The sequence below is a fragment of the Sciurus vulgaris genome, assembly GCF_902686455.1.
Source record: "Sciurus vulgaris genome assembly, chromosome: 15".
Taxonomy (NCBI): Eukaryota; Metazoa; Chordata; class Mammalia; order Rodentia; family Sciuridae; genus Sciurus; species Sciurus vulgaris.
Window position 1 is genome coordinate 90,771,894 of NC_136476.1, and position 25,162 is coordinate 90,797,055.

General features: G+C 49.3%; 1 protein-coding gene across 1 annotated transcript in view; it reads left to right on the forward strand.

Annotated features, from left to right (window-relative positions):
• The window catches only part of CACNA1B (calcium voltage-gated channel subunit alpha1 B), a 192,163-nt gene that overhangs the window by 54,455 nt on the left and 112,546 nt on the right, over positions 1-25,162 (forward strand). Inside the window, exons 7-11 of the mRNA XM_079112735.1 lie at positions 4,864-4,967; positions 6,836-6,951; positions 7,593-7,649; positions 8,323-8,415; positions 21,754-21,963. Coding sequence (XP_078968861.1) covers positions 4,864-4,967; positions 6,836-6,951; positions 7,593-7,649; positions 8,323-8,415; positions 21,754-21,963 — 580 coding nt within the window. The remainder of the gene's footprint in view (positions 1-4,863; positions 4,968-6,835; positions 6,952-7,592; positions 7,650-8,322; positions 8,416-21,753; positions 21,964-25,162) is intronic.

Consider the following 25,162-nt stretch of genomic DNA (forward strand, 5'->3'; position numbering starts at 1 on the left):
TCTTGGGTATGTGCTTAAGAGTAGAATTGCTGGATTATATGATAGTTTCACATTTAGTGTTTGAGGAACCACCAAATCTTCCCACAATTGCTGTTCCACTTTATATCTGACCAGTAAAGCAAAGGTGTTCCTGTTTCTCTGCATCTCACCAGTGCCTGTTATTCTGTCTTTTTAATTCAATCCTAAGGGGTGTGCAGTGGTATCTAGTTTTGATTTATGATGTTCAGCATCTTTTATACCTTCTTTGGAGAAATGTCTGTGCCTATCCTTAGCCCCCTTAAATTGGTTTATTGCCTTCTTATTGTTTACCTGTAAGTTTTCATTTTATATTCTGGATATTAGTCTCCTTTCAAATGAAGGATTTTAAAATATTTTCTCCTATTTTGATGTTGTCTTTTTTTGTTTGTTTCTTGATGGTATCACTTGGTGTGCAAAATATTTTTGTTTTGATGAAGTTTGATTTTTCTATTTTTCTTTTCACCAGTTGTGTTCTTAGTGTTATATCTAAGAATCTATTTGTTGCCTAATCAAGGTCATATATCCTCAGGCTCTATAATCTAATATAGAGCCATAACTTTGTTTTCTGTAGGAGTCTCCTAGTTTCTGCTCTTGCGTCTGGCTTCGTGGTCCGTGGTGAGTTGATGTTCCGCCTGGTGTGAGGTAGGGCCCAGCTTCTGCTCTTGCCTGTGGAGTCCTACTGGTCCCAACCCCATTGGTTGAGAAGGCTACTTTTTTCCCCATTGAATTGTCCCAGCAGCTTGTTAAAAGCGCCTGATTGTGTAAGTCAAGATTCAGTTCTAGATCACTGGTTCAATTCCATCGATCTGTGCCTATCAGGATTTAGTTCTAGATCACTGGTTCAATTCCATCGATCTGTGCCTATCCTTTTGGGGGAAATTTTTAGGTCATTATCTCACTTTCCTTCACAATGATGGGACTGTTATTTGACAGTGAATAAGTCGTGGTCTTCAGAAATCGATCCATCCATCCACACTATCAGATAGATGTGTGTAAAGTTGTTTGTAGTGTCCTCTTACTGTCCTTTTGATGTTTGCTGAATCTGCTTCATTACTGATTAAGGTGATTTGATTGTTTTTTTCTTTTTTTTCTTTGTATTGCTAGAAGTTTGTCAGTTTAGCTGATTTTCCTTAAAGAATCACTTCACATTCTCACTGATTTTCTCTGTTGTTTTTCTTTCTAATTCTGTTTGTTTTGCTCTTATTTATTTCCTTCTACTTGAGTCTGGTTTATGTTGCTTTTCTTTTTTTAAAGTTTCTTGAGTTGGACGCTTAGATCATTAATCTGAGATTTTCCTTATTTTGTAACATAGACATGTAATATAATTTTCCTCTTGGCATTGCTTTAGCTGTGTACAAATTTGATACATTATATTCTTATTTTCATTCAGTTCAGTGTATTTTTAAGCTTTCTTGAGGCCTCTCCTTTGACCCATGATTCATTTAGAATCGTCTTCTTTGTGTTTGAGAGTTACTTCTCCCTCTGTTATTTCTTGTTTGATTCTATTATAGTGGAGGATACACTGAATTGTAAGAATTTTAATTCTTTTAAATGTGTTGAGTTTTGGTGTGTGGTTCAGATTATGGTCTGTGTTGGTATTTGTACTTGAAAAGGAAGTGTATTCTGTTGCTGTTGTGTGCTGTGCATAAGTGTCAACTGAATTCTGTTGGGTGGTAGGGTTGTTGAGTTTTTCTGTGTCCTTGTTGATTTTCTGTCTAGTTCTTCTTTGAATTTTTGAGAAAAAGTGAAGAGGTCTCCGACTTTGAGACTTTGTCTATTTCTCCTTTCAGTTCTATCAGTTTTTGGTTGTCTTATGTTGCAGCACATTTGTTGGCTGCACGTACATTTAGAATTACTGTCTTTGTGATGAATTGACTCTTTTTATTATGTACATTCTGCTGTATTTCTGGTAGATTTTGCTCTGAAGTCAACTTTATCTGATATTAATATAGCCACTCCACTTTATTTTCAATGAATATTTATATGAAATTCCATTTCCCTCCAGGTGCAGTGGTGCACGCCTGTAATCCCAGCGGTTCGGGAGGCTGAGGCAGGAGGATCGTGAGTTCAAAGCCAGCCTCAGCAACTTGGCGAGGCGCTTAGGAACTCAGTGAAACCCTGTCTCTAAATAAAATATAGAAGAGGGCTGGGGATGTGGTTCATACTTTGCTTCCGACCTGCCTACATTTTACATTTGAAGTAAATTTTTTCTAGACAACGTAAAGTGAATTGTAGTTAGATCCACCGTCTGATCTTTGTCTTTTTATCTGTGTGTTTAGACCTTTTACATTGAAGGGCTTACTGATATGTGTGCCTGTAGTAGTTTTTGTTTACTGCTCTTTCCTGTCTTCCTGTCTTCCTGTCTTGAATAAAGCCGACTTTCTGTTTTATTCTTCTGGAATCCCATTTTAACTTTCCCACACACGGGCACCCTTCTGTTCTGGGTGGTTGCTGGCTGTGCTGCGTCTATGCTGGCGTCGTCCTCACCAGCTCAAGGGAAGAGAATAAACTTTGCCTTCTCTGCCTCTCTTTACCTTTTGTATCATGATCACCTTGCACGTGTCCTCTCTGTACATTTAGAACCACATGAGGGGGCTGGGGAGATAGCTCAGTCGGTAGAGTGCTTGCCTTGCAAGCAAAAGGCCCTGGGTTCGATCCCCAGCACCCCAAAAAAAAAAAAAAAAAAAAAAATAGAACCACATGAGACAGTGCTGTGAGCCTCGCTTTGAATTGTCAAACGTGATTTAGAAAACTCAGAAGGAAAAAGAAAATCTACACGTCCGTGATTCTTTCCTTCCTTCCTAGTGGTCAGTGATTCCTTTTTTAAAGTTTCATTAGCCATTCTTCGAGGGGAGCTCTGCTGGTGACTGACTCCTTTACTCTTCCTGGTTTTTCTTCTGAATGTCTTGATTCCCCAGCTCTGTTTCTAAGGGTGCAGGTATCTGGATCAACAGCTCTTTTCTTTCTTTCACCTCCCTGGCCTCCCTGGCTTCTGATGAAAAATCTTTTGAATCATTTTCCCCTAGAAGTAAGGCATGGAGGGATATGGGAGAAGATCAGTGAACATCAAGAAGAATACCCCATCTGACACACATAGGCATCAGATGCATACCTCAGTGTAATGTGGACCTGAATGTCTGTGGGTCTAGGTGTGCATGTGTATTTGTATGAATGCGTACACACAAACCTATGAAGAGAAAACCTTGCTGCTTTCAAGATTTTTTCTTTGTTTTTAGTTCTCAGAAGTTTGAGTCATGTGTCTTTCGGATCACTTCTATGCTATGTGGAGTTTGCACGGCTTCTTGAAGGATTTTTTTAGCTTTGTCCTCTTTCTTCTGCTGCTGCCTGTCATTCTCATAATATGAATGTTAGATTTTTTTTTTTTTTGAACTAGGGATTGAACTCAGGGGTGCTCTATCACTGAGCTACATCCTCAACCCTTTTTATTTTATTTAAAGACGGGGTCTCACTAAGTTGCCCAGGCTGACCTGGAACTTGTGATCCTCCTGCCTCAGCAGGAGTAGCTGGGACTCAGGTGCGTGCCACCATGACTGACTTGAATGTTGTAGCTCCACGTGTTTCAGGCTGTGTTGTGGTGTGTGTGTGTGTGTGTGTGTGTGTACACCTAGATATACAGGCATATAGACACACATTAGATTGTATGTGTCTGATATATTTAAGGTGATAGGGGCTGCGTTTGCTGCAGTGTCTCTCTCCTCTTTCAAAGAAGGAAACTTTGGCCTTCAGGGAAGTTGGTGGCTTTGGTGGCTTTCCAGTCCATGGATCTGAGCTGCATGTGGGTCTGGGAAGAGGTGTCCAGGAACATGACCTGCAGTGAGAGGTGGGATTCTGAATGTTGGTCATGGGTTGGGATCCAGGGGTTTTGGCGACCATTCAGAAGTCAGTGTTCAGGGGTCTGAAGCTGCAAGCTGCAGTTAGTCCAAGGGACTCAGGACTCTCCCGGGGTAGAGTCTGCAAATGCTGCCGGATGCCCCATCCCGACGGTGGTTCCTGGAGATCAACCCCAGCTGTAGGGCATGTTCAGGTTGTCCTCCTGCTTCTATCCTGCTAGGTGCCCTGGTCCGTGACTTGTGGACTCTCTCTGAAGGGAGGCCCAGGTAGTGCCCACCCTTACCACCCATCTCCCTGTTGGTTTGCCTCTCGTACTAGGCTCACATGGAGAAAGAGGTTTTCCACTCCTCTTAGCCAAGTCTGCTGGGACCCAGAAACAAAACAACAGCTGTGGAATTAAATTGGATTCAGGAGAGCTCACCCTTTTGTGGGCTCGGGGGGGAGCTGGCCTTTCTTTGCCTTCAGCTGTGCACATCACATCTGGTGTTGACTGTGCTGGGCATATGGTGAGCACTGTCCCTTGGGTCTCTGGAGAGTACAGCATGGAGGCTCACGTGGCCCCTGGGTTGTGGAGCTGCTGCAGATGGACGTCTGGATGTGGACCTTGGAGACTGTGGGGCTCTGCTAGGTACAGAAGTCATTGGAGCTGCTCAGGGAGGCCAAGTGTGTCCTACTAGGGAGCTGTTCCACCAGACAGAGGCCAGGATGCAGCCCTTGGGGCATCTGGAGCAGCTTTTGGCTCCCTGGGCCTACTTCTGGACTTTTCAGTGTTGGTGGGCAGTGATTGGTCTTCTGGGAGCCTCAGCCTGGGGGAAGCTCTACAGGGCAAAGGCAGGTCTGGTCGTGAGTCCCACTTGACCTCTGACCCTGCCTGGACTCCCTGCCTGGACCCTGCCAGGTGTTTGCTTCTGAGGAGGGCTACCAGGGGCCTGCACACTTCTGTGGCCCAGGCTGTCTGTCTGTCCATCCTCATCTCTTCCTTCTTGCTTCCAGACAAATGATGCGGCTGGCAACACATGGAACTGGCTCTACTTCATCCCCCTCATCATCATCGGCTCCTTCTTCATGCTCAACCTTGTGCTGGGTGTGCTCTCAGGGTAAGAGCCCTGTGGGACTCGTGCGGATTCCCTGTGTTATCAGGATAGGGGAGCTGGAAAGGAGTCAGACGCAGGCACACATGATGCAGGGCGCTCCTGGTGTCCTGGGCGCTGGGGCCTTTCCTGTGTGCCACCATCTTGACCTGTCCACTGGCCATCTTCTTGCCTCCTTCCCTCCTTTACATCCTTGCACTCTGCTTTGCCTCTGCTGTAGAGAGGGGCTTCTGCTGCCCCTACATGGGTGTGGTCTCTGCTGGGGTTTCTGGGCAGTCTCCATGGCCACAGAGCCCCTCTGTTACCATAAGGGAGAAGAGAGTCTCAGATCTCCACTCCAGCCTTACCCTGGCTTCCACCACCAACTGGCCTTTTGTGCTGAGCACCTACAGCGGGATTAAGGCTGCAGAGCTGGGAGTCCCTCCTGAGAGGTGCTTCCTGGCCCCTCATTGGGAATGGGATATGGGAGGCCTGGGCTCGAGGGTGCACAGGCCTTCTTGCCCTGCTCTGAGGCTGGGTTTTGAGGTTCCTATTCTTGCATGACAACGAGGAAGCTGTGCTGCAAAGGACGCAGAGTGTGCCAGGCCTGGCCTGCCTCTGCCCCACCTGATCATCGGACCCCCTTTGTGTCTCCATTTTGCCCCCTCTGAGGACCCTGCTCAGGTTCAGGGCTGCCTGTGCCCCACCCTCAGACATGGTGTTAGTTGACTTTATATTACTGTGACCAAAATGCCTGACATAAAAAGACCTAAAGGAAAAGAAGTTTATTTTGGCTCAGAGTTTCAGAGGTTTCAGTCCATGGTTGACTGACTCCACTGCTTTGGACCTGAGGTGAGGCAGAAGGGTATGGTGGATAGGCAAGGTAGAGGGAAGCTGCTCAGCTCATGGCATCTGGGAGTGGAGAGGGCGAGAGTGAGGAGCCAGGGACAAGAGGTAATCCCCAAGGGCACACCCCCAGAGACCCACTCCTCCAGTTAGGTCCACCTGCCTTTGAATAATCTGACCCCATGATCTGACCACGTCCCCAAACCCCACCTCTGAACTGTGCTGTGTTGGGGACCAAGCCCTCAAAACATCAGTTTTGAGGGATACTTCATATCCAAATCATAACAGACCCCTATGTGTCTACCTTCTGCCTGCCCTGAAGCCTCCTGCTCAGGCCTAGGCTGAGGGAGCTGCATGGTGGCCTGGAAAGAACAGACGCAGGGTGGGCAGCACGGGTCACAGCCCATGTGCTCCAGTGCTGGATGGTGCTCAGCTTCAGACCTCTCCTGCAAGGGACATGATTGTTATTGCTGTGTTTTTCCATGCTTCGCCACAAAGACCAGCTGAGCCCACAGGGGCTCCTAGTTTAGAGCTCCTAGTCTAGTCTAGTGGGGAAGCACGGAGGCCTGGGGCTCAGAGAAGGCATGTGAGGAGGTGGCATCTCAGCAGCACGGAGGCCTGGGGCTCAGAGAAGGCATGTGAGGAGGTGGCATCTCAGCTGAGACCCAGAGAGGAACTAGGAGCGAGCCAGGTAAAGGGAGGAGGGTCTTCCAGGCAGAGTTCAGCAGCTACGGGCTCAGTGGTGTGGACGGCGTGGCACTTGTGTGCTGTGGGCATTCTTGGGGATGGAGCCAGGGTGTGTGGGTGAGAAGGCTGGCAGAGACCAGGACTGTGGAGAGCCTGGGCCCCTGCTGTAGACACCACATGGGGGAAGGTTGACCAGAGAGCGTGGGTTCCCAGCAGGTGGGAGCGCAGCCCTCTCGTGGGCTGGAGGGAGCCTGTGGCCTGCACCTCCTATTCTGTCCCTTTGTCTCTGGGTCTACGTACCTGGGAGCCATGGGGTCTTTGTGCTGACTGCTGTTTGCCTCCCTGGCCGGCGCGTGGTGCAGGGAGTTTGCCAAGGAGCGAGAGCGGGTGGAGAACCGCCGTGCCTTCCTGAAGCTCCGCCGGCAGCAGCAGATTGAGCGGGAGCTCAACGGGTACCTGGAGTGGATCTTCAAGGCTGGTGAGAATCTCGGGGACCTCGTGCTGTACCCCTGGCCTGCCCTCTTTCTTTCTCTGTCCCCACATCTGCTCTGCTTCCTGCTGGTGGGGTAGAGCTCATGGCAGGAAAGCTGAGGTGGCTGGGAGGGCTTTGTCTTAAGGAGGCCTTTCTCTCCAGCTCACCAGGTTCTGGCACCAGGCAGCCGACGTGGCACTGAGCACAGTGGGCTTTCAGTGGAGGGTTTTGGCATGCCCACATTAGACCTGAGTGCCCTGCCCCTGACCTCAGCTCCCTCCAAGCCCTGGCTGTGGGCTCTGAAAACCCAGACCTTCCAGGTCCCCCGGCCTGGCCAGGGCTCTCACTGCCGTGGTCCTGCCACTTGAGGGTCCACAGATGCGCCCCCAGTGATGAACTCACAGGTGGGCAGTTCTCCTGAGGAGGGTGAGTGTAGGTGGGGACGTGGGACGGGTGAGGCAGCTGTCCTCGCTGCATGGAGCATTGTCTGGGTCTTAGAAGAAGGGACCTAGGCATAGTTTTGCTGGCTGCCGAAAGAGTAGGAGTGGAGCAGAGGAGGGACTTGGGTGACTTCCAGGAAGGACTGTGCTCTTGTCCAGGGTGTTCCTGGCTGCAAGGCTCTGACTGGAGGCTGTGTCCTTTCACAGAGGAAGTCATGCTGGCAGAGGAGGACAAGAACGCAGAGGAGAAGTGCCCTTTGGATGGTAGGTGACTGGCCAGCACTCCACGCGTGGCGGGGCTCTGGGGCTGGGAGGGCAGTGGTGCCAGTGCACACCTGCTGTTCCCACAGACACTCTGCTCTGCCAGGCATCTGGCACGGTCCCAGCCCTGGGGCCTGGGGTCTGAGCCTGGGCTTCCTGATGCACGCACGGCAGTGCTGTGGAAGGTGGCTGGACAGTGCTGCTTCCAGAAGCTTTATGTCTGCAGGTCCAAGAACTTAGGGTGCAGCTGCTCCCAAAGGCCATGGAAAGACTCCTAGGGCCAGAGTGGGGGTGAAGGCAAGCATGCTGTGGTCATGGCACAGTTGCTAAGACTGTCCACACCTACGGCTCTGAGCAGGTTCGCACTGGCCCCTCGGCAGCTGTGGCCTCATCCCAGATGGTTGTTTCTGTCTCTCCGGTCACCAGGCCTCCTGTTGACCTCATTTGGAGGGAAAGGAAAGCAGACCCAACCTCAGAATCCCTGGTCCCTCCTGCCCAAGGATTGAGAGGGGCCCACAGTTGCCAGGAATCATCCTCAGCTCCAGCTGGGACAGAAGCTCAGGAAAGCGGCCAGTTCCAGGGGGAGGATAACGCCCAGCTCAGTGGAAGGGACACCCCAGTTCCAAGGGGTTGCCTGAGATGGCAGCTCATGCCATCCCTGCTCCTTGGTTTAAAGCAGTGTTGAAGAGAGCCGCCACCAAGAAGAGCCGGAACGACCTGATCCACGCTGAGGAGGGGGAGGACCGGCTCGCGGACCTCTGTGCCCTCGGTGAGTCCCGGGCTCCTCCTGGCTCCAAGCGGCTGGCGGCTGGACCTGCCGCGTGCACTTGGCTGCCCCAGCCGCTGCTGCAGCTGGGGCTCTTTCCTGCCCAAATGCCTGCTCACGAGTCTTGTCTGCTTATGCACGTTGCTGGCTGCTGGCTGCTCTTGGCTGTGCGGCGCCAAGGACGGAGAGCCCCAGGGCTGCCAGGACTGACTCTGGAAGGACTCAGTCCCCGGAGGCTCTCTCCTCAGCACACCCACTCAGGCCCGGAGGACACACCCAGGCGCACACACAGAGGACACACAGGACACACCCAGGCGCACACACAGAGGACACACAGGACACACCCAGGCGCACACACAGAGGACACACAGGACACACCCAGGCGCACACACAGAGGACACACAGGACACACCCAGGCGCACACACAGAGGACACACAGGACACACCCAGGCGCGCACACAGAGGACACACAGGACACACCCAGGCGCGCACACAGAGGACACACAGGACACACCCAGGCGCGCACACAGAGGACACACAGGACACACCCAGGCGCGCACACAGAGGACACACAGGACACACCCAGGCGCGCACACAGAGGACACACAGGACACACCCAGGCGCGCACACAGAGGACACACAGGACACACCCAGGCGCGCACACAGAGGACACACAGGACACACCCAGGCGCGCACACAGAGGACACACAGGACACACCCAGGCGCGCACACAGAGGACACACAGGACACACCCAGGCGCGCACACAGAGGACACACAGGACACACCCAGGCGCGCACACAGAGGACACACAGGACACACCCAGGCACACACAGAGGACACACAGGACACACCCAGGCGCGCACACAGAGGACACACAGGACACACCCAGGCACACACAGAGGACACACAGGACACACCCAGGCGCACTCACAGAGGACACACAGGACACACCCAGGCACACACACAGGACATACAGGCACACACACATGCACACAGAGGACACACAGGCACACACACACACACAGAGGACACATACAGGCGCGCACACACACACACAGGACACATACAGGCACACACACAGGCACACAGAGGACACACACAGAGGACACACAGGCACACACACACACAGGACACATACAGGTACACAGGCACACAGAGGACACACACAGATGACACAGGCACACAGAGGGCACACACAGAGGACACACAGGCACACACACACACACCCACAGAGGACACACCCAGAGGACACACACAGGCACACAGAGGACACACAGGCACACACACACACTCTTCCACAGAGGACACACACACATACATTCTCCCTCAGAGCATGCACACCCACACACACACTCTCCCTCTCAGGGCACACACAGGCACACACACTTCCGTATGGTGGTTCTGCGCTGTCCCAGGCCCAGTTCCCTGCTGCCTCTCCCCCTGGTCCCGGGTGCCCTGGTCACCTTGCCAGCCCAACCAGTCCTCTGGCCTCCGCACTGAGATCTCCGAGGGAGCCTGCAGCTCAGTGGACGCTTCGCCCTGCCTGCCCTGCTTTCTTCTCCCCATGGAAGGTGCTGCCTCGAGGTCCTGCCACCTGTCCTTCCTCGGGCCCTGCTGGAGCCCTGTGGTCATGTGCAGGGCAGGTGGGCAGCAGGTCGGGTGGAGCTGTGGTGGGCAGCAGGTTCTGCAAGGCAACTGGTGTTCAGCCTTCAAGCAGAAAGACCCCAGGGGTCTCTGGAGCGAGGAGACCACACAGTGCCCCTGCTGGCATGGAGAGGAGCGCCTGGCTTCTCTCAAGGTTGGAGCGGAGGTGGATGTCCATGGGCGTCCTCGACAGTCAGCTTCTTTGTTCTCAACTTCATTGTTTTCGTTTTCATCTTAGATCTCTCTTTCCACCTTGGTTTGCTTTGTGGATTTTCTAACTTCTTGAGTGTGAGGCTCTCCTCTGTCCCCTCTGTGTATGGCTGCTGTGCTGCCCTCCTTCTGGCCCCTGTACTTCTCTGGTCATCTAAGAGTGTGCTTCTTAACTGATCAGTGGGTTTGACATCTTGATCATCTTTCTATTCTGATCTTATCAGATAGGAAAATGTGGCCCGTAGGTCTGCACACCTGTAAGCTCCTGATTTTTGAAGGTTCCGTTAACGCGGAGTGTCTTGCCCCCGAGAGCTGTGGGGCTGAGCTCTGTCAGGCTTTCCTGGCTCCCAGACATCTGGTTTCTGTCCGTGAGGTCCGGTGGTCCTGACAGGTGTTGTGTTTACCACGTGGCTTTTCACAAAGTCCCCGTGTTCCTGGCTTTTGCTGGGTGACTTGGCCAGCAGGTGGTTTCCTGATGCAGCCTAGCGCCATTCTGCCTTCATAGGTTACCTGCATTTCTTTTTATTTTTTATTTTAATTGTATTTTTATTGAGTTAAAAAATATTAATGTACAATATACAGAAAAGTGCTCAAGACATAAATATACATAAATGTACAGCTCACTGAGTTTTCACAAACTGAATGTACCCATGTAGTCAGCCCCCAGGACAAGTTCCCATATACACTTTTTGTGCATGGCTGCTGGGAATGTAAATTGGTATGTTTAACAAGGCAAATTCGTCCATCACTACCCATTAGATCCGTACGAGTGTGTGAACTGATGCACGGTTACCGGCCTTTCTTCACCCAGTGCTTTCTCTGTTTAATTCCTCCCTGGAACAGTCCACCTTGCCTGGCATTAAATGTCACCATCTGCTTTTTGTTGTGGTCATTTGTTTTGTTTTGTTGCAGTTTTTGTTTTTAGCTTGCATTTGCCTGGTACCTTTCTTTTTCTCTTTCATTTTCTATACTTCTTTAACATTTAAAACCCCCCACCCAATACTGAGGGCTAAACCCAGAACCCTCTACCACTGAGCTATATCCCCAGCCCTTTTTATTTTGAGACAGGGTCTTGTTAAGTTGCTGAGGCTGACCTTGAACTTGAGATCCTCCTGCCTCAGACTCCCCAGTAACAGATCACAGGCCTGCACCACCAAGCCTGTTCAAGCACTGTTATGAGTCGTAGTGATCTAACTGTGCTCTTTTGAAATCCAGCGTTAGCATCTCTGTTTCCAGTGGAGGATCAGTCTGTATTTAGCAAGGTTTCTGAATCATTACTGCAGTCTGTTACCTGCAGCACATGGCTGTGGTCTCCATTCTTCTTAGGAAGTGCCACCTCTTCCACCGCTCTCCCTGCCCTTCTTCGTCAGTTTCTGAGCTCTGCTTCTTGCCTCCCTTCCCTGCCCTCCTGGTTAGGAATGGTGTTTTTGGTATGCCAACGTGCTTCTTCACCGTCTTCATCACCATGATGCCGTTTCCATTGCTGCATCTCCGTTTCCATTTATTCTGCCCCACATCTGACCTGATGAGGTACGACCTTTGCACGGCCTCTCTCGCCCAGGCCTGCGTGGCCCTCGCTGCTGCCCCAAGTCACACATCCTCACGCACCGCCTGCCCTTTTGAGGCCTCCTGCCCTCTAGTTTGCTGCTCAGCCGCTCTCCTCCAGCCATGGTCCACCACCTGTTCCCTCTGCTCCTCCACTCTGCCAGGGGGCCGTTTTCTGCTTAGGCAGGGTGTGTGGGTGGGGACTGAGCTCTCCCTATTCTAGAGCATCCTTCCCTGGCCCTCACCAGGAGGTGACCTGAGCTGCCACTCTGCTCTGCTGTGATGAGGAGTGGCTTCTCCATTTCTAATGGTCTCCTCTTCCTTCCTTGCCCCTTTTGCCCAGAGCAGCTGCCCTTTCAGTGTGTCTCTGGTTTGCTCTTCTACACCTCTTACCCTCTGCCTCGTGGCTTCTCCTCTGCATCTCTCTCTGCCTCACCTTCCAGGCTACTCGTTGCTGTTTCCAGAGTGAACTTCCTTTCCTTTTGCCTGCTGAGGGATTTCAGGAGGGAACTTTGTTTTTTCTTTCTCTCTTTCAGCTTTGTTTTGTGTTGGTGAGTTGGGTGCTGCGCTTGAACCCCTGAAGCTACAGGACTTTCCTCTGGGGCCCCAGCAGAGCCCGAGGACATGCTTGCATTCAGTGTTCACGGGCCTTGGCCCTTGGTCAGAACAGACTGGGCCTGGTGGGTAGGAAGGAAGCTGTGCTTGGGTTCCGTGTTCCCAGCATAGCTGGGTTCCCTTGGTTGCCCTCCAGCTGAGGACGACTGTGTCCCAGGTGCTGGGCTGTGCATAGCCGTGCTCCCTGCCCCATGCTGCTTGCCAACCCATTGCTTTAGCCCCAAGGTTTAGCCCCCAACCCCAGAGTTGTCTTGCTAAATCCCAACTGACCCTTAGAGGTACAGGTAGCCTGTGATCTCTTTCCAAGTGAGTGGCTTCCAGGTGTGTGTGCCAGGTCACACAACCCTAAGGTCAGGGTGGCAGCCTTCGGGTTCATGTCAGCCTGTTGCTTGAGCACATGTCCCTTTTGCTACTCCATGCTGGGACATGCGAGCCAGGCTGGAAGGACACTTGCTTTCTTCTCCCTCCTCCTCGGCCTCTGGAAAGTCACTGAGAGCTGGGCAGATCTTGGTCATTCTGTTTTTTTTATTTTTTATTTTTTATTTTTATTGTAAACAGATGGGATACATGTTGTTTCTGTTTGTATATGGAGTAACATAAATCATACATTGCATAATCAAAAGGCATACCATTTGTGTAATCATACATTTACATAGAGTAATGATGTTTGATTCATTCCATTATTTTTTTCCTTCCCCCCCACCCCTCCCACCTCGCTTTTCCCTCTATACAGTCCCTCCTTCCTCCCTTCTTGCCCCCCTCCCACCCCCCATTAAGTGTCATCATCCGCTTATCAGTGAGATCATTCCTCTTTTGGATTTTTGAGATTGGCTTATCTCACTTAGCATGATATTCTCCAATTTCATCCGTTCACCTGCAAATGCCATAATTTTATTATTCTTTATAGCTGAGTAATATTCCATTGTATATATATATATATACCACAGTTTCTTTATCCATTCATCAATTGAAGGGCATCTAGGTTGGTTCCACAGTCTGGCTATTGTGAATTGAGCAGCTATGAACATTGATGTGGCTGTATCTCTGTAGTATGCTGATTTTAAGTCCTTTGGGTATAGGTCGAGGAGTGGGATAGCTGGGTCAAACGGTGGGTCCATTCCAGTTTTTCTAAGGAATCTCCGCACTGCTTTCCAGAGTGGCTGCGCTAATTTGCAGTCCCACCAGCAATGTATGAGTGTACCTTTTCCCCCACATCCTCTCCAACACCTATTGCTTGTATTCTTGATAATCACCATTCTAATTGGGGTGAGATGGAATCTTAGGGTAGTTTTGATTTGCATTTCTCTTATTACTAAAGATGGTGAACATTTTTTCATGTTTGTTGATTGCTTGTAGATCTTCTTCTGTGAAGCGTCTGTTCATATCCTTGGCCCATTTGTTGATTGGGTTATTTGTATTCTTGGTGTAGTTTTTTGAGTTCTTTATATATTCTGGAAATTAGTGCTCTATCTGAAGTATGAGTGGCAAAGATTTTCTTCCACTCTGTAGGCTCTCTCTTCGCATTGCTGATAGTTTCCTTTGCTGAGAGAAAGCTATTTAGTTTGAATCTGTCCCAGTTATTGATTCTTGCTTTTATTTCTTGTGCTATGGGAGTCCTGTTAAGGAAGTCTGATCTAAGCCAACAAGGTGAAGATTTGGACCTACTTTTTCTTCTATAAGATGCAAGGTCTCTGGTCTGATTTCGAGGTCCTTGATCCATTGTGAGTTGATTTTTGTGCAGGGTGAGAGATAGGGGTTTAGTTTCATTCTGTTGCATATGGATTTCCAGTTTTCCCAGCACCATTTGTTGAAGAGGCTATCTTTTCTCCATGGCATATTTTTGGCCCCTTTGTCTAGTATTAGAAAATTGTATTTATTTGGGTTTGTGTCCGTGTCCTCTATTCTGTACCATTGATCTACCTGTCTATTTTGGTGCCAATACCATGCCGTTTTTGTTACTATTGCTTTGTAGTATAGTCGAAGTTCTGGTATTGCGATACCCCATTTCATTCTTCCTGCTAAGGATTGCTTTAGCTATTCTGGGTTTCTTATTCTTCCAGATGAATTTCATGATTGCTTGTTCTATTTCTGTGAGGTACGTCATTGGGATTTTAATTGGAATTGCATTGAATCTGTATAGCACTTTTGGTAGTATGGCCATTTTGACAATATTAATTCTGCCTATCCAAGAACATGGGAGATCTTTCCATCTTCTAAGGTCTTCCTTAATTTCTTTCTTCAATGTTTTGTAGTTTTCATTGTAGAGATCTTTTACCTCTTTGGTTAGATTGATGCCCAAGTATTTTATTCTTTTTGAGGCTATTGCAAATGGAGTTGTTTTCCTCATTTCCCTTTTAGCTGTTTCATTGCTTGCGTATAAAAATGCTTTAGATTTATGCGTGTTGATTTTATAGCCTGCTATTTTGCTGAATTCATTGATGAGGTCTAGAAGTTTTCTGGAGGAGGTTTTTGGATCCTCTAAATATAGAATCATGTCATCCGCAAATAGTGACAGCTTAAGTTCCTTTTTTCCTATTCGTATCCCTTTGATTTCTTTAGTCTGCCTAATTGCTCTGGCTAGAGTTTCGAGGACAATGTTGAATAGAAGTGGTGAAAGAGGACATCCCTGTCTTGTTCCTGTTTTTAAAGGGAATGGTTTCAGTTTTTCTCCATTAAGAATGATGTTGGCCATGGGCTTAGCATAAATAGCCTTTACAATGTTCAGGTATGTTCCTACTATCCCTATTTTTTCTAGTGTTTTGAGCATGAAGGGGTGTTGTATTTTGTCAAACGATTTTTCTGTGTCAATGGAATAACCATATGATTCTTATCCTTAAGTCTATTGACATGATGGATTACGTTTATTGATTTACGGATGTTGAACCATCCTTGCATTCCAGCAATGAACCCCACCTGATCGTGGTGCACGATTTTCTTAATATGCTTTTGATATGGTTTGCCAATATTTTGTTAAGGATCTTTACATCTATATTCATCAAGGATATTGGTCTAAAATTTTCTTTCCTTGATGTGTCTTTTCCTGGTTCGGGTATGAGGGTGATATTAGCTTCATAGAATGAGTTTGGTAGGGTACCCTCCTTTTCTATTTCCTGGAATACTTTGAGAAGTATTGGAATGAGATCTTCTTTGAAGGTCTTGTAGAACTCAGCTGAGAATCTGTCTGGTCCTGGGCTTTTCTTGGATGGTAGGTTTTTAATGGCTTCTTCTATTTCACTGCTTGATATTGATCTGTTTAAATCGTGTATGTCCTCCTGGTTCAGCTTGGGAGGAGCATGTCTCTAGAAATTTGTCAATGTCTTCAGTAGATTCTATTTTGTTGGAATACAGATTTTCAAAGTAGCTTCTCATTATGTTCTGTATCTCAGTGGTGTCTGTTGTGACATTTCCTTTTTCATCATGGATTTTAGTAATTTGAGTCTTCTCTCTCCTCTTTGTTAGTGTGGCTAAGGGTTTGTCTATTTTGTTTACTTTCTCAAAGAACTAACTTTTTGTTTTGTCAATTTTTTGAATTGTTTCTTTTGTTTCAATTTCATTGATTTCAGCTCTGATTTTAATTATTTCCTGTCTTCTACTACTTTTGCTGTTATTCTGTTCTTCTTTTTCTAGGGCTTTGAGCTGTAATGTTAGGTCATTTAGTTGTTGACTTTTCATTCTTTTCTGGAATGCGCTCCATGCAATGAATTTTCCTCTTACTACCGCTTTCATAGTGTCCCAGAGATTTTGATATGTTGTATCATCATTCTCATTGACCTCTAAGAATTTTTTTTATCTCCTCCCTGATGTTTTCTGTTATCCATGTTTCATTCAATAGCACATTATTTAGTCTCCAGGTGTTGGAGTAATTTCTGTTTTTTATTTCTGTCATTGATTTCTACTCTCAGTCCATTATGATCTGATAGAACACAAGGCTGTATCTCTATTTTTTTGCATTTCCTAAGGGCTGCTTTGTGGCATAATATATGGTCTATTTTCGAGAAGTTTCCCTGTGCTGCTGAGAAGAAAGTGAATCCACTCGTTGATGGATGGAATATTCTATATATGTCTATTAAGTCTAGGTTATTGATTGTGTTATTGAGTTCTATGGTTTCTTTGTTTGGAAGATCTATCTAGTGGTGACAGTGGTGCGTTAAAGTCACCCAGAATTATTGTGTTGTGGTCTATTTGATTCCTGAAATTGAGAAGGGTTTGTTTGATGTACAGGGATGCTCCACTGTTTGGGGCATAAATATTTACTATCATTATGTCTTCCTGATTTATGGTTCCCTTAAGCAGTATGAAATGTCCTTCTTTATCCCTTCTGACTAACTTTGGCTTGAAGTCCACTTTATTTGATATAAGGATGGAAACCCCCGCTTTTTTACTGAGTCCATGTGCATGGTAGGTTTTTTCCCATCCTTTCACCTTTAGTCTGTGGATGTCTTTTTCTATGAGATGAGTCTCTTGCAGGCAGCATATTGTTGGGTCTTTCTTTTTAATCCATTCTGCCAGTCTATGTCTTTTGATTGATGAGTTTAGGCCATTAACGTTCAGGGTTATTATTGAGAAATGATTTGTATTCCCAGTCATTTGGCTTATTTTTGGTTTTTAAAATTAGCTTGGTTTCTCCTTTGAGTGCTTTTTCTCTAAGGTAGTTCCTCCCTTTGCTGACCTCCATTGTTGTTTTTCATTTCCTCCTCATGGCATATTTTGTTGAGAAAATTCTGTAGTGCAGGCTTTCTATTTGTAAATTCTTTTAACTTTTGTTTATCATGGAAGGATTTTATTTCATCTTCAAATCTGAAGGTTAGTTTTGCTGGGTATAGGATTCTTGGTTGGCAACCATGTTCTTTCAGAGCTTGAAATATGTTGGTCCAGGCCCTTCTAGCTTTTAGAGTCTGGGTTGAGAAGTTGGCTGCTATCTGTATTGGTCTCCCCCTGTATGTAATCTGATGCTTTTCTCTCGTGGCCTTCAAAATCCTATCTTTATTTTGAATGTTAGGCATTTTCATTATAATGTGCCTTGGTGTGGATCTGTTGTGATTCTGTGCATTTGGTGTTCTGTAAGCCTCTTGTATTTGATTTTCCATTTCATTCTTCAGGTTTGGGAAATTTTCTGATATTATTTCATTGAATAGGTTGTTCATTCCTTTGGTTTGTATCTCTGTGCCTTCCTCAATCCCAATAATTCTTAAATTTGGTCTTCTCATGATGTCCCATAGTTCTTGGAGATTCTGTTCATGATTTCTTACCATCTTCTCTGTTTGGGCGACTTTATTTTCAAGATTAAATATTTTGTCTTCATTGTCTGAGGTTCTGTCTTCCAAGTGGTCTAGTGTGTTGGTGATGCTTTCCATTGCATTTTTTATTTGGTTTATTGTCTCCTTCATTTCAAGGATTTCCGTTTGGTGTTTTTTGAGAATCTCTATCTCTTTGTTGAAATGATCTTTTGCTTCCTGCAGGTGCTCTTTCAGCTTATTGGTATTATCATTCATTGCCTGCATTTGCTCTCTTATCTCATCCTTTGCTTTGCGAATCATCTTAATCATGTATAATCTGAAGTCCTTTTCTGACATTTCTTCTAACATACTGTCACTGGATTCTATTACTATAGAATCTAGATTTGTTTGGATCATTTTCTTCCCTTGTTTTTTCATGTTGTTCATGTATCTTCCCCTCTAGCAGTGCAGATCTGGGGTATTGCAGATTTCCCCCTATAGGAGTGTAGTGGCCCTACAGGTTTCCAAAACCCTTTCTTTAAGGGGAGATCAATATTAGCAGTGCCCAATTCAGACACTGTGCAATCCTAGACCAAATAGCCCGTATGAGGACAATAACAAAATTGTCATAATAAACAGAGTGAGTTAAAATATTATCTTCAATAAAACAAACAGATTTGCAATAAGGTCTGCAGTTTCTAATGGAGGACAAAGAGCATGCAGAGGGATATAGAATGTGGCTGTTAATGGGATAAGAAAAGAATATACAGAAGTTCTAGATAATAGAAAGGGTGAGAGTGTAATCAAAAAATCGGATGTTAGCATGCAAAAAAGGGAGAAAGAGACTCTGAGGGAACAGGTAAACAAAAGGAAAAGAGAGCAAGAAAAGTAAAGAAATAAAAACTTAAATTTTTTTAAAAAGGAGAAAAAAGAAAATCTACAGTATAACAATCATACTGGGAGTAATGAAACCTCCCAGTGTTCAGTAGCCTGATGCCTGAGAGGTACCTGACAATGAGCTTCAAGCCTCCAGCAGGCGTCTCAGGATGGGTTTTGCCCCACCTAAAGATGGGAGCTACCGCTTCCAGGATTATCCAAGATGGCCGCTCTAGCTTCCAAAAGTGTTGGCAAATGGGGAGCTGCAGCTCGGGGTGTGGACGTGGTCAGCTGGAGGTCCTGGAGGCGGGATGCGGTTGGTCAGGCAGGGGTCCTGGAGGTTGGGTGTGTTTGGTGTGGTTGTGGGATCCTGGAGGCTGGGTGCAATCAGTCGGTCTGGAGTCCCTGTGATAGGGCTCAGTCAGTTGGTCTGGGGGTCCTGGTGGCAGGGAGCAGTCAGTTGATGTGAGGGCCCCAGAGATGGGGAGTGATTGGTCGGGCTGAAGGATCCTGGAGACGGGGCTCAGTCAGTCCGGCCAGGGGTCCTATTGGACCTGGGTGGCGGCAGCAACGTGAAATCAAACCTGCAGGTACTGTAACAGTGAACTTCCAGGCAACAGCAGGCAGCTGGTGCTCCACTGGCGGTCGGTGATCAGTTTGCTGACTGTTGTCAGACGATCGGGAGGTGAACCTCATGCGTTGGTTGATAGATAGGTGTAAGGCAGGCGATGGACCAGCCAGAGGCAGGCAAATGGCGGATGATAAGCGCCTGACAGTGAGCAATCTGCTCTCAGAAAAGGCGTCGATATGCTGTCAGACTGCGGGTCATCACAGCAGACAAATGGGGTAAACACCAGGGAATCGATAAGCAGCACAAACTGCCTCACCAAGAAACAGGTATCCTCTGCTTGAAACCAGAGTTACGGAGCGACAAGGAACGCAGCCTCCCTCTAGTCCGCCATCTTGGATCTCCGATCATTCTGTTTTTTGTGCTTCATTCAGGACCTGGAACAAATGGTCTGTGCATGTTTGTTGAGCAAATAGTACTGACCAGGGACACAGGGACTGTGTATGAACTGGTGAACTCTTTGTGCACCACATAAAGGAATCCAGATATTTCTATCAGTCATATCTTGTTCTCATTGGTACTTAACTTTCTTGGGTTGCTTTAATTCTTGACTTTCTCCTTGCTTGAAGATTTCGGGTCTGTTTTTCTTGAAGTAAGCTTTTTCATCATAGAGACTATGCGCTGATTGTGGTAGATCTGGAAGGTGCAGAGAGCTGAGAGTGGTTTTCATCTCATGCTCTTCCCACTGAGACTACTATTTGAATGACACATTTCTGCATTTACTGTAGACACCCTGCTTTCATCCAAGAACTGGACTGGAGCTGCTGCCCAGAACAGACCTGAACATACAGTGTCTGCTTGCTGAGAGTTGCTGTCTGCAGGCACTGTGCCCCTACCCCAAAGAGTAGGTCCTGGGGAGTACTCAGGGGAGCCTTGTCCGGGCGGCCACTGCTTCCTCACTGAGGTTCCCAGGCTCCTGTGGAGCTGAGGCTGGTGCGCTCTGGCTTTGATGCTGCCGTGCTTTGCCCTGGAGTGTGGCTGACCTGAGAAGCAAGAGTCCTTGTCAGCTTGCAGTAGAGGTTCCTGGGCGCCAGCTCCCCTGGTGCCCCTTGAGTGTGTGTTGAGGGTATGCAGGCAGCGTGGAGGTGTGGTTTTGTGCAAGTGCAGTAGCTGTTGACATGCTCTGTGGTCATGTTTTAGTCAGCTCTTTTGCTACTGTGACTAAAAGACCTAACTAGAACGATTTTAGAAAGGAAAAGTTTATCTTGGGGCTCACAGTTTCAGAGGTCTCATATACAGCAGGCTCCATTCCTCTGGGCTCCAGGTGGGGCATAACATGATGGTGGAAGAGTGTGGTGGAGGGAGGTGGTTCACCTGTGATAAGAAAGCAGAGAGAGACTCCACTGACCAAATGCAAAATATATACGACAAAGGCATGCCCCCCGGGACCCACCTCCTCCAGCCACACCCTACCCGCCTTCCATTTCCACTCCGTTAAACCCATCAGGGGATTAATCCGCTGATTGTGTTAAGACTCTGGTGACCCAGTCACTTCCCCCCTAAACCTTCTTGCTTTGTCTCACATGTGAGCTTTTGGGAACACCCACATCCAGATCGTAGCCTAGTGTAGGTCACGTGCCCTGGCGAGGTGGCTGTCACGAGCAGTTGTGAAGGGCCCTGCCTGGGAGCCTTCCCCGCAGGGCTGTGGGACGGAGGCTCCCCCAAGGCCGTTCCGCTGCTCTTCCTGGCCACTTGTGTATGCGGGGTTTGCATGAGTTATGTGCCCTCTCTGGCCTTCTTCCCTGAGGGGCCCAGTGTGTGTTCATGGACTTGTGTGTGTGCATGCATGCAGGGGGCTCAGTGATGGAAACAACAACAGGGCTGTAGACCAGGGAGCTGAAATAGGATAGGCCCTTAAGCAAATGGGGACAGGTGGCCACGAGGTGGCACTCACTGCAGGGTGTGGGCAGGGAGGACCCTATTTCAGATGGAGTGTCCAGAGAAAGATGATCTGTAAAGGTGACATTGAAGCCAGGACCCCCGGCTGAGGAGCCACCTTGTGAGGAAGCCATGGGCGGTAGCGTTTCACACTTGGGAACTGCTAAGACCGAGGCAGCAGAGGTGCCTGGGTGTGAGCCGAGGAGAGAAGCGGGAGTCAGGACAGAGCAGGGTCGGCTCCCCCACAGCGGGTGTTTTGGGCTTTATGAACAGCACAGCAGCCATCTCCCATGAACAGATGCTTGTCCTTGGCTGCAGCCAGTGGTTGCTGACCCCTGAGTCAGTGAGGAGGAAACCAGCTGCTGAAGGGTACCTAGGGTATACTGGAGGGGTGGACTTGGGGAGGGTCTGACTGTCAGATTTCTCTCTCTTGGAAAAAGCTTGGAGTACCCATGGAGAGTGCCCAGGGCATCAGGGCTACCTTCTGGAAGGTGGCTAGGGTGCTGGGACCAGAGACAGTGACCATCCAGTCCAGTGCAATACAGCTTTCCCATTGGCAGCCAGTGAGCATAGGCACCATGGAGTCCCCACAGGGGGTGGCAAGGATTAGTGGCATAATTGCTTGTGACCAGGGGCTGGGGCAGGGTGTCCTCAAAGGCATGTCTGAGGATGGGCAGTGTCCTGGGGCTGCTGGTCCCTGATCTCTCAATAAGCCTTTTGCCCCGCAGGGTCCCCTTTTGCGCGTGCCAGCCTTAAGAGCGGGAAGACAGAGAGTTCATCATATTTCCGGAGGAAGGAGAAGATGTTCCGGTTCTTCATCCGGCGCATGGTGAAGGCACAGAGCTTCTACTGGGTGGTGCTGTGTGTGGTGGCTCTGAACACACTCTGTGTGGCCATGGTGCACTACAACCAACCGCAGCGGCTCACCACGGCTCTGTGTACGTACCCAGCCCCGCCCTTCCTACTCTCAGGGCACTTCCCAAACCAATCTGCTCTGCAGCCTGGAAATCCTGGTCCATGACTCTTCTGCCTTGGAACATCCTGGGCACAACTCCTGTCTGCTGCACAGACCTGGTCAGTCCCCAAGGGCCTCTGCTGGAGCCTGGGAGGTGTCCCAGGCCTGAGGGCTCCCCTCCATGCCTGCAGGTGGGTTCTAGGCAGCCCAATTGATGTGCTAGATGCCCTGTATCAGTAGTGCGATGAGTTGAGGGGTTCTGGTTGCCCAGGGAAGGAAGTGTGTGGGATGGCCGGGGACAAGCCAGGCCAAACACACCGGAGTCCTCCCTCTGACTGGTTTCAGACCCTTAGGCCAGGAGCTTCACTCTGTGCCACTCCTGGCCTGGATTCTCAAGGAGGCAGAGTCCTGACTGCTTGCTCTCTGCTAAGGCTCTTCTGGATACTTCTCTTCTCCTGTACAGTGAGTTGGATATATGGGCATCGTGACTGCCCATGACCAGAGCTGACCTGCTGTTCTGTGTCTGTGAGCCTAGGACAATCATAGGGATCTATGTCATGCTTGTCTTGACCCTGGCTACAGTTCAGAGAAGGCAGAGAGGAAGGTAACAGGTGGTCGGGGCTTCCTGTGCCTGTCCAGGACCAGGACTGCTCTGAAGTGGGCCTGCATACTCCAGGGCTCTGTGGGCCCCAGAAGCACAACTGTCTTACCTTGTGAAGTGTCGAAGAGTCCGCTGATGTCTCCATCCTGTGGTCAGTGCTTTTGCTTCCCTGTCATCCAGGGTCAGCTGCACTCACCGCTTGGTGTCTGCAGTGAGTCAGGGCAGGAGCTGCTTTGAGCTCCAATGAAAACCTCACTCTCTTTGGAAGCTGCCTGAGGCACTCAGGAGAGCTTTTGCTAAACCCCGAAAGCATCCTGGCCCCCAGTCCTGGCCCAGCTGTCTGACCTGTCTGGCCCACTCAGCCCCTAAAGGGTTCTCATGAACTGTAGGTGCTGACAACTGTGCAGTAGAGAGGTCCACGGTCACTTGAGAAGGTTGTGCTTGTACGCATGCACACTCATGTAGTCTGGGCTTCAGCTTCCAAACCTGTGTGCAGGTCAGTGGTGGAGGACTTGCCTAGAATTGTGAGGCTCTGGGTTCACTCTCTAGTTCTGGGGAAAAAAATAAAAATAAAAAAGGAATCTGTTACTTGCCTCTCAGGGGAAGGGCAAAGAGGCAGCAGGAAGATGATGAGCTGAGGGGCATCAGAAGACAGCCTGGCTCAGACTCCCAAAGCAGGTTTGTGGGGAGCAGAAGTGCCATGCGGCAGCCTGCTCTGGTCCCCAGTTCTTGGATCCTGGGGTTGGTAGCTTGGCCTCTTTGGGTCTTTGCTTGGAAATGAGTTCGGGATCTTCCTGGGTCCTCAGGCTCAGGTTCCCTAACCTTGGAGTTGGGTGGGGACCAAGGGTTCTGTTTCCTCCTCACTCAGCTGGCCAGTCCTGGTGGTACCCAGCTGCTGTCATGGTCACACCCTGCCCTCTGGGTATCTGCTGCCTGGGCAGGTGGGGTACCTGCTTACATGTGTGATGGTGGAAGTATGGGGCTGGGAGTATCCCAGCCTTGGGCCAGGCCACAGGCAAACTGGCCAAAAATCTGCTGTGTTCTCCTGGAATTCCTGGCCCCATTGGCCTCATGGTAAAATGGTGGGAGAGAGAAGTGGGCGTTTGCTGAGTCTGAGCCTTTCTGCTGAGTGCCTGGGGCTCTGTCCTTGCAGGCTGGACTGATGCCGTAGGGGAGGCGGCTGTTGGAGGTGGAGGGGTGCTGCTGTCTTGCACCTGCCATCTTCACCAGGGCCTGAGGCCTGCCACCCTGCAGTCAGTGAGCTCTGTGCACCTGGGCTGCCTGTCCACCAAGGACCTGCCCTGAGGTACCATGAGAACGGAGGCTTGGACAGTGAAAGGGAGCTGTGGACCTCACCATCCTGTGAGCACCATGAGGCTCTGCCGCCCTCCCCTCTGCTTTCATAGCGCGCTGGCCTCGTGCACAGGACACTTTCATTGTCTTCCTCTGCTTGCCCTGTAGCTCGTAGACTCCGAGAGAGCAGGGTGGGTGCCATCTCCTGCACTAACTCTTCTAGCACCATAGCTGGGTGAAAGACTGGCAGGAATGCATGATCCCCTTTGTGGCTGTAGAGGGAGACTGAGTGTACGAGGCTCAGGACATCTCAACAGGATGCCAGGGATTTTCAGTCCCTTTCTCTGAAGGTTTCACCTTTGGCAATTTTTTCACCTGTTTCTTGCAAAGTCCTCTCACTTTGGTCTTCCAGGGAGCAAGCTGAGGGCCTAAGCAGCCTTGCTGGTAGTCCCCATGGCAGTGGTCATAGTCCTACCTCTCTTCTCTCCCAGGGTGCTGCCTGGGAACGTGATGGCCCAGGCAAGGGCCTTAGTGACAGTGTGGAGGAGCTTTGGGGCTTTGTGACCAGGAGCAATAGGACTGTGCAGGCTGCTTGCCTGCTTCCTGTCTGCTGGGGTGTTCTGAACTAGACTATGGGGGTGCAGCTTTCCTGTTGCTCCTCATACCTGCTGTCTGGAACAACCAGGCCCAGGCATCTGTCTGAGGCAGCATCAGGCTTGCCTGGGGATGGTCCTCCTGCCCCAGAAGGTCCTGCCTAAGGGTTCGTGGCATCTGTGCTCAGTATGGGCTCTGGCTTTCCCTGGCAGGCTTCTTGGCCTTTTGCTGTCATCCCATGCTTAGAGGGCCAGGCTTGCTGGGGGTGGTGCTCAGGCTCTAGAAGAGGGTTCCCTCCTCTCTGTTACACAGTGCTTAGGTGGGCCTGTAGCCACATCTCTGCTTATCTGCATCTGGGTTGCTGTGAATTCACTCCTGACAGAAGTGTTTGGGCTGTTACTCTGTAGCCCCTGGGAACTGTGGGGAAGGCAGACTTCAGGGTGCACAGGGATGGGTCATGTGCTACCCATCCTCCATTATCTGTTTGTCAGGAGCTGTGTCTGCTTTAAGGCCCATGTCCCAGTGAGACCCAGACTAAACTGGCACTTGCCCAGTGACCGGCTCTCAGGCTTGGCCTCCCTTCCTTCTCATGGCCCTTGTCCTCTGTGACCATGCTCTGGGTTTGGAACTGCTGCTTTGACCAGAGACCATAGTACCTTTGGTCTTCTATCCCAGTGCACCTCTTTGGGAGAAA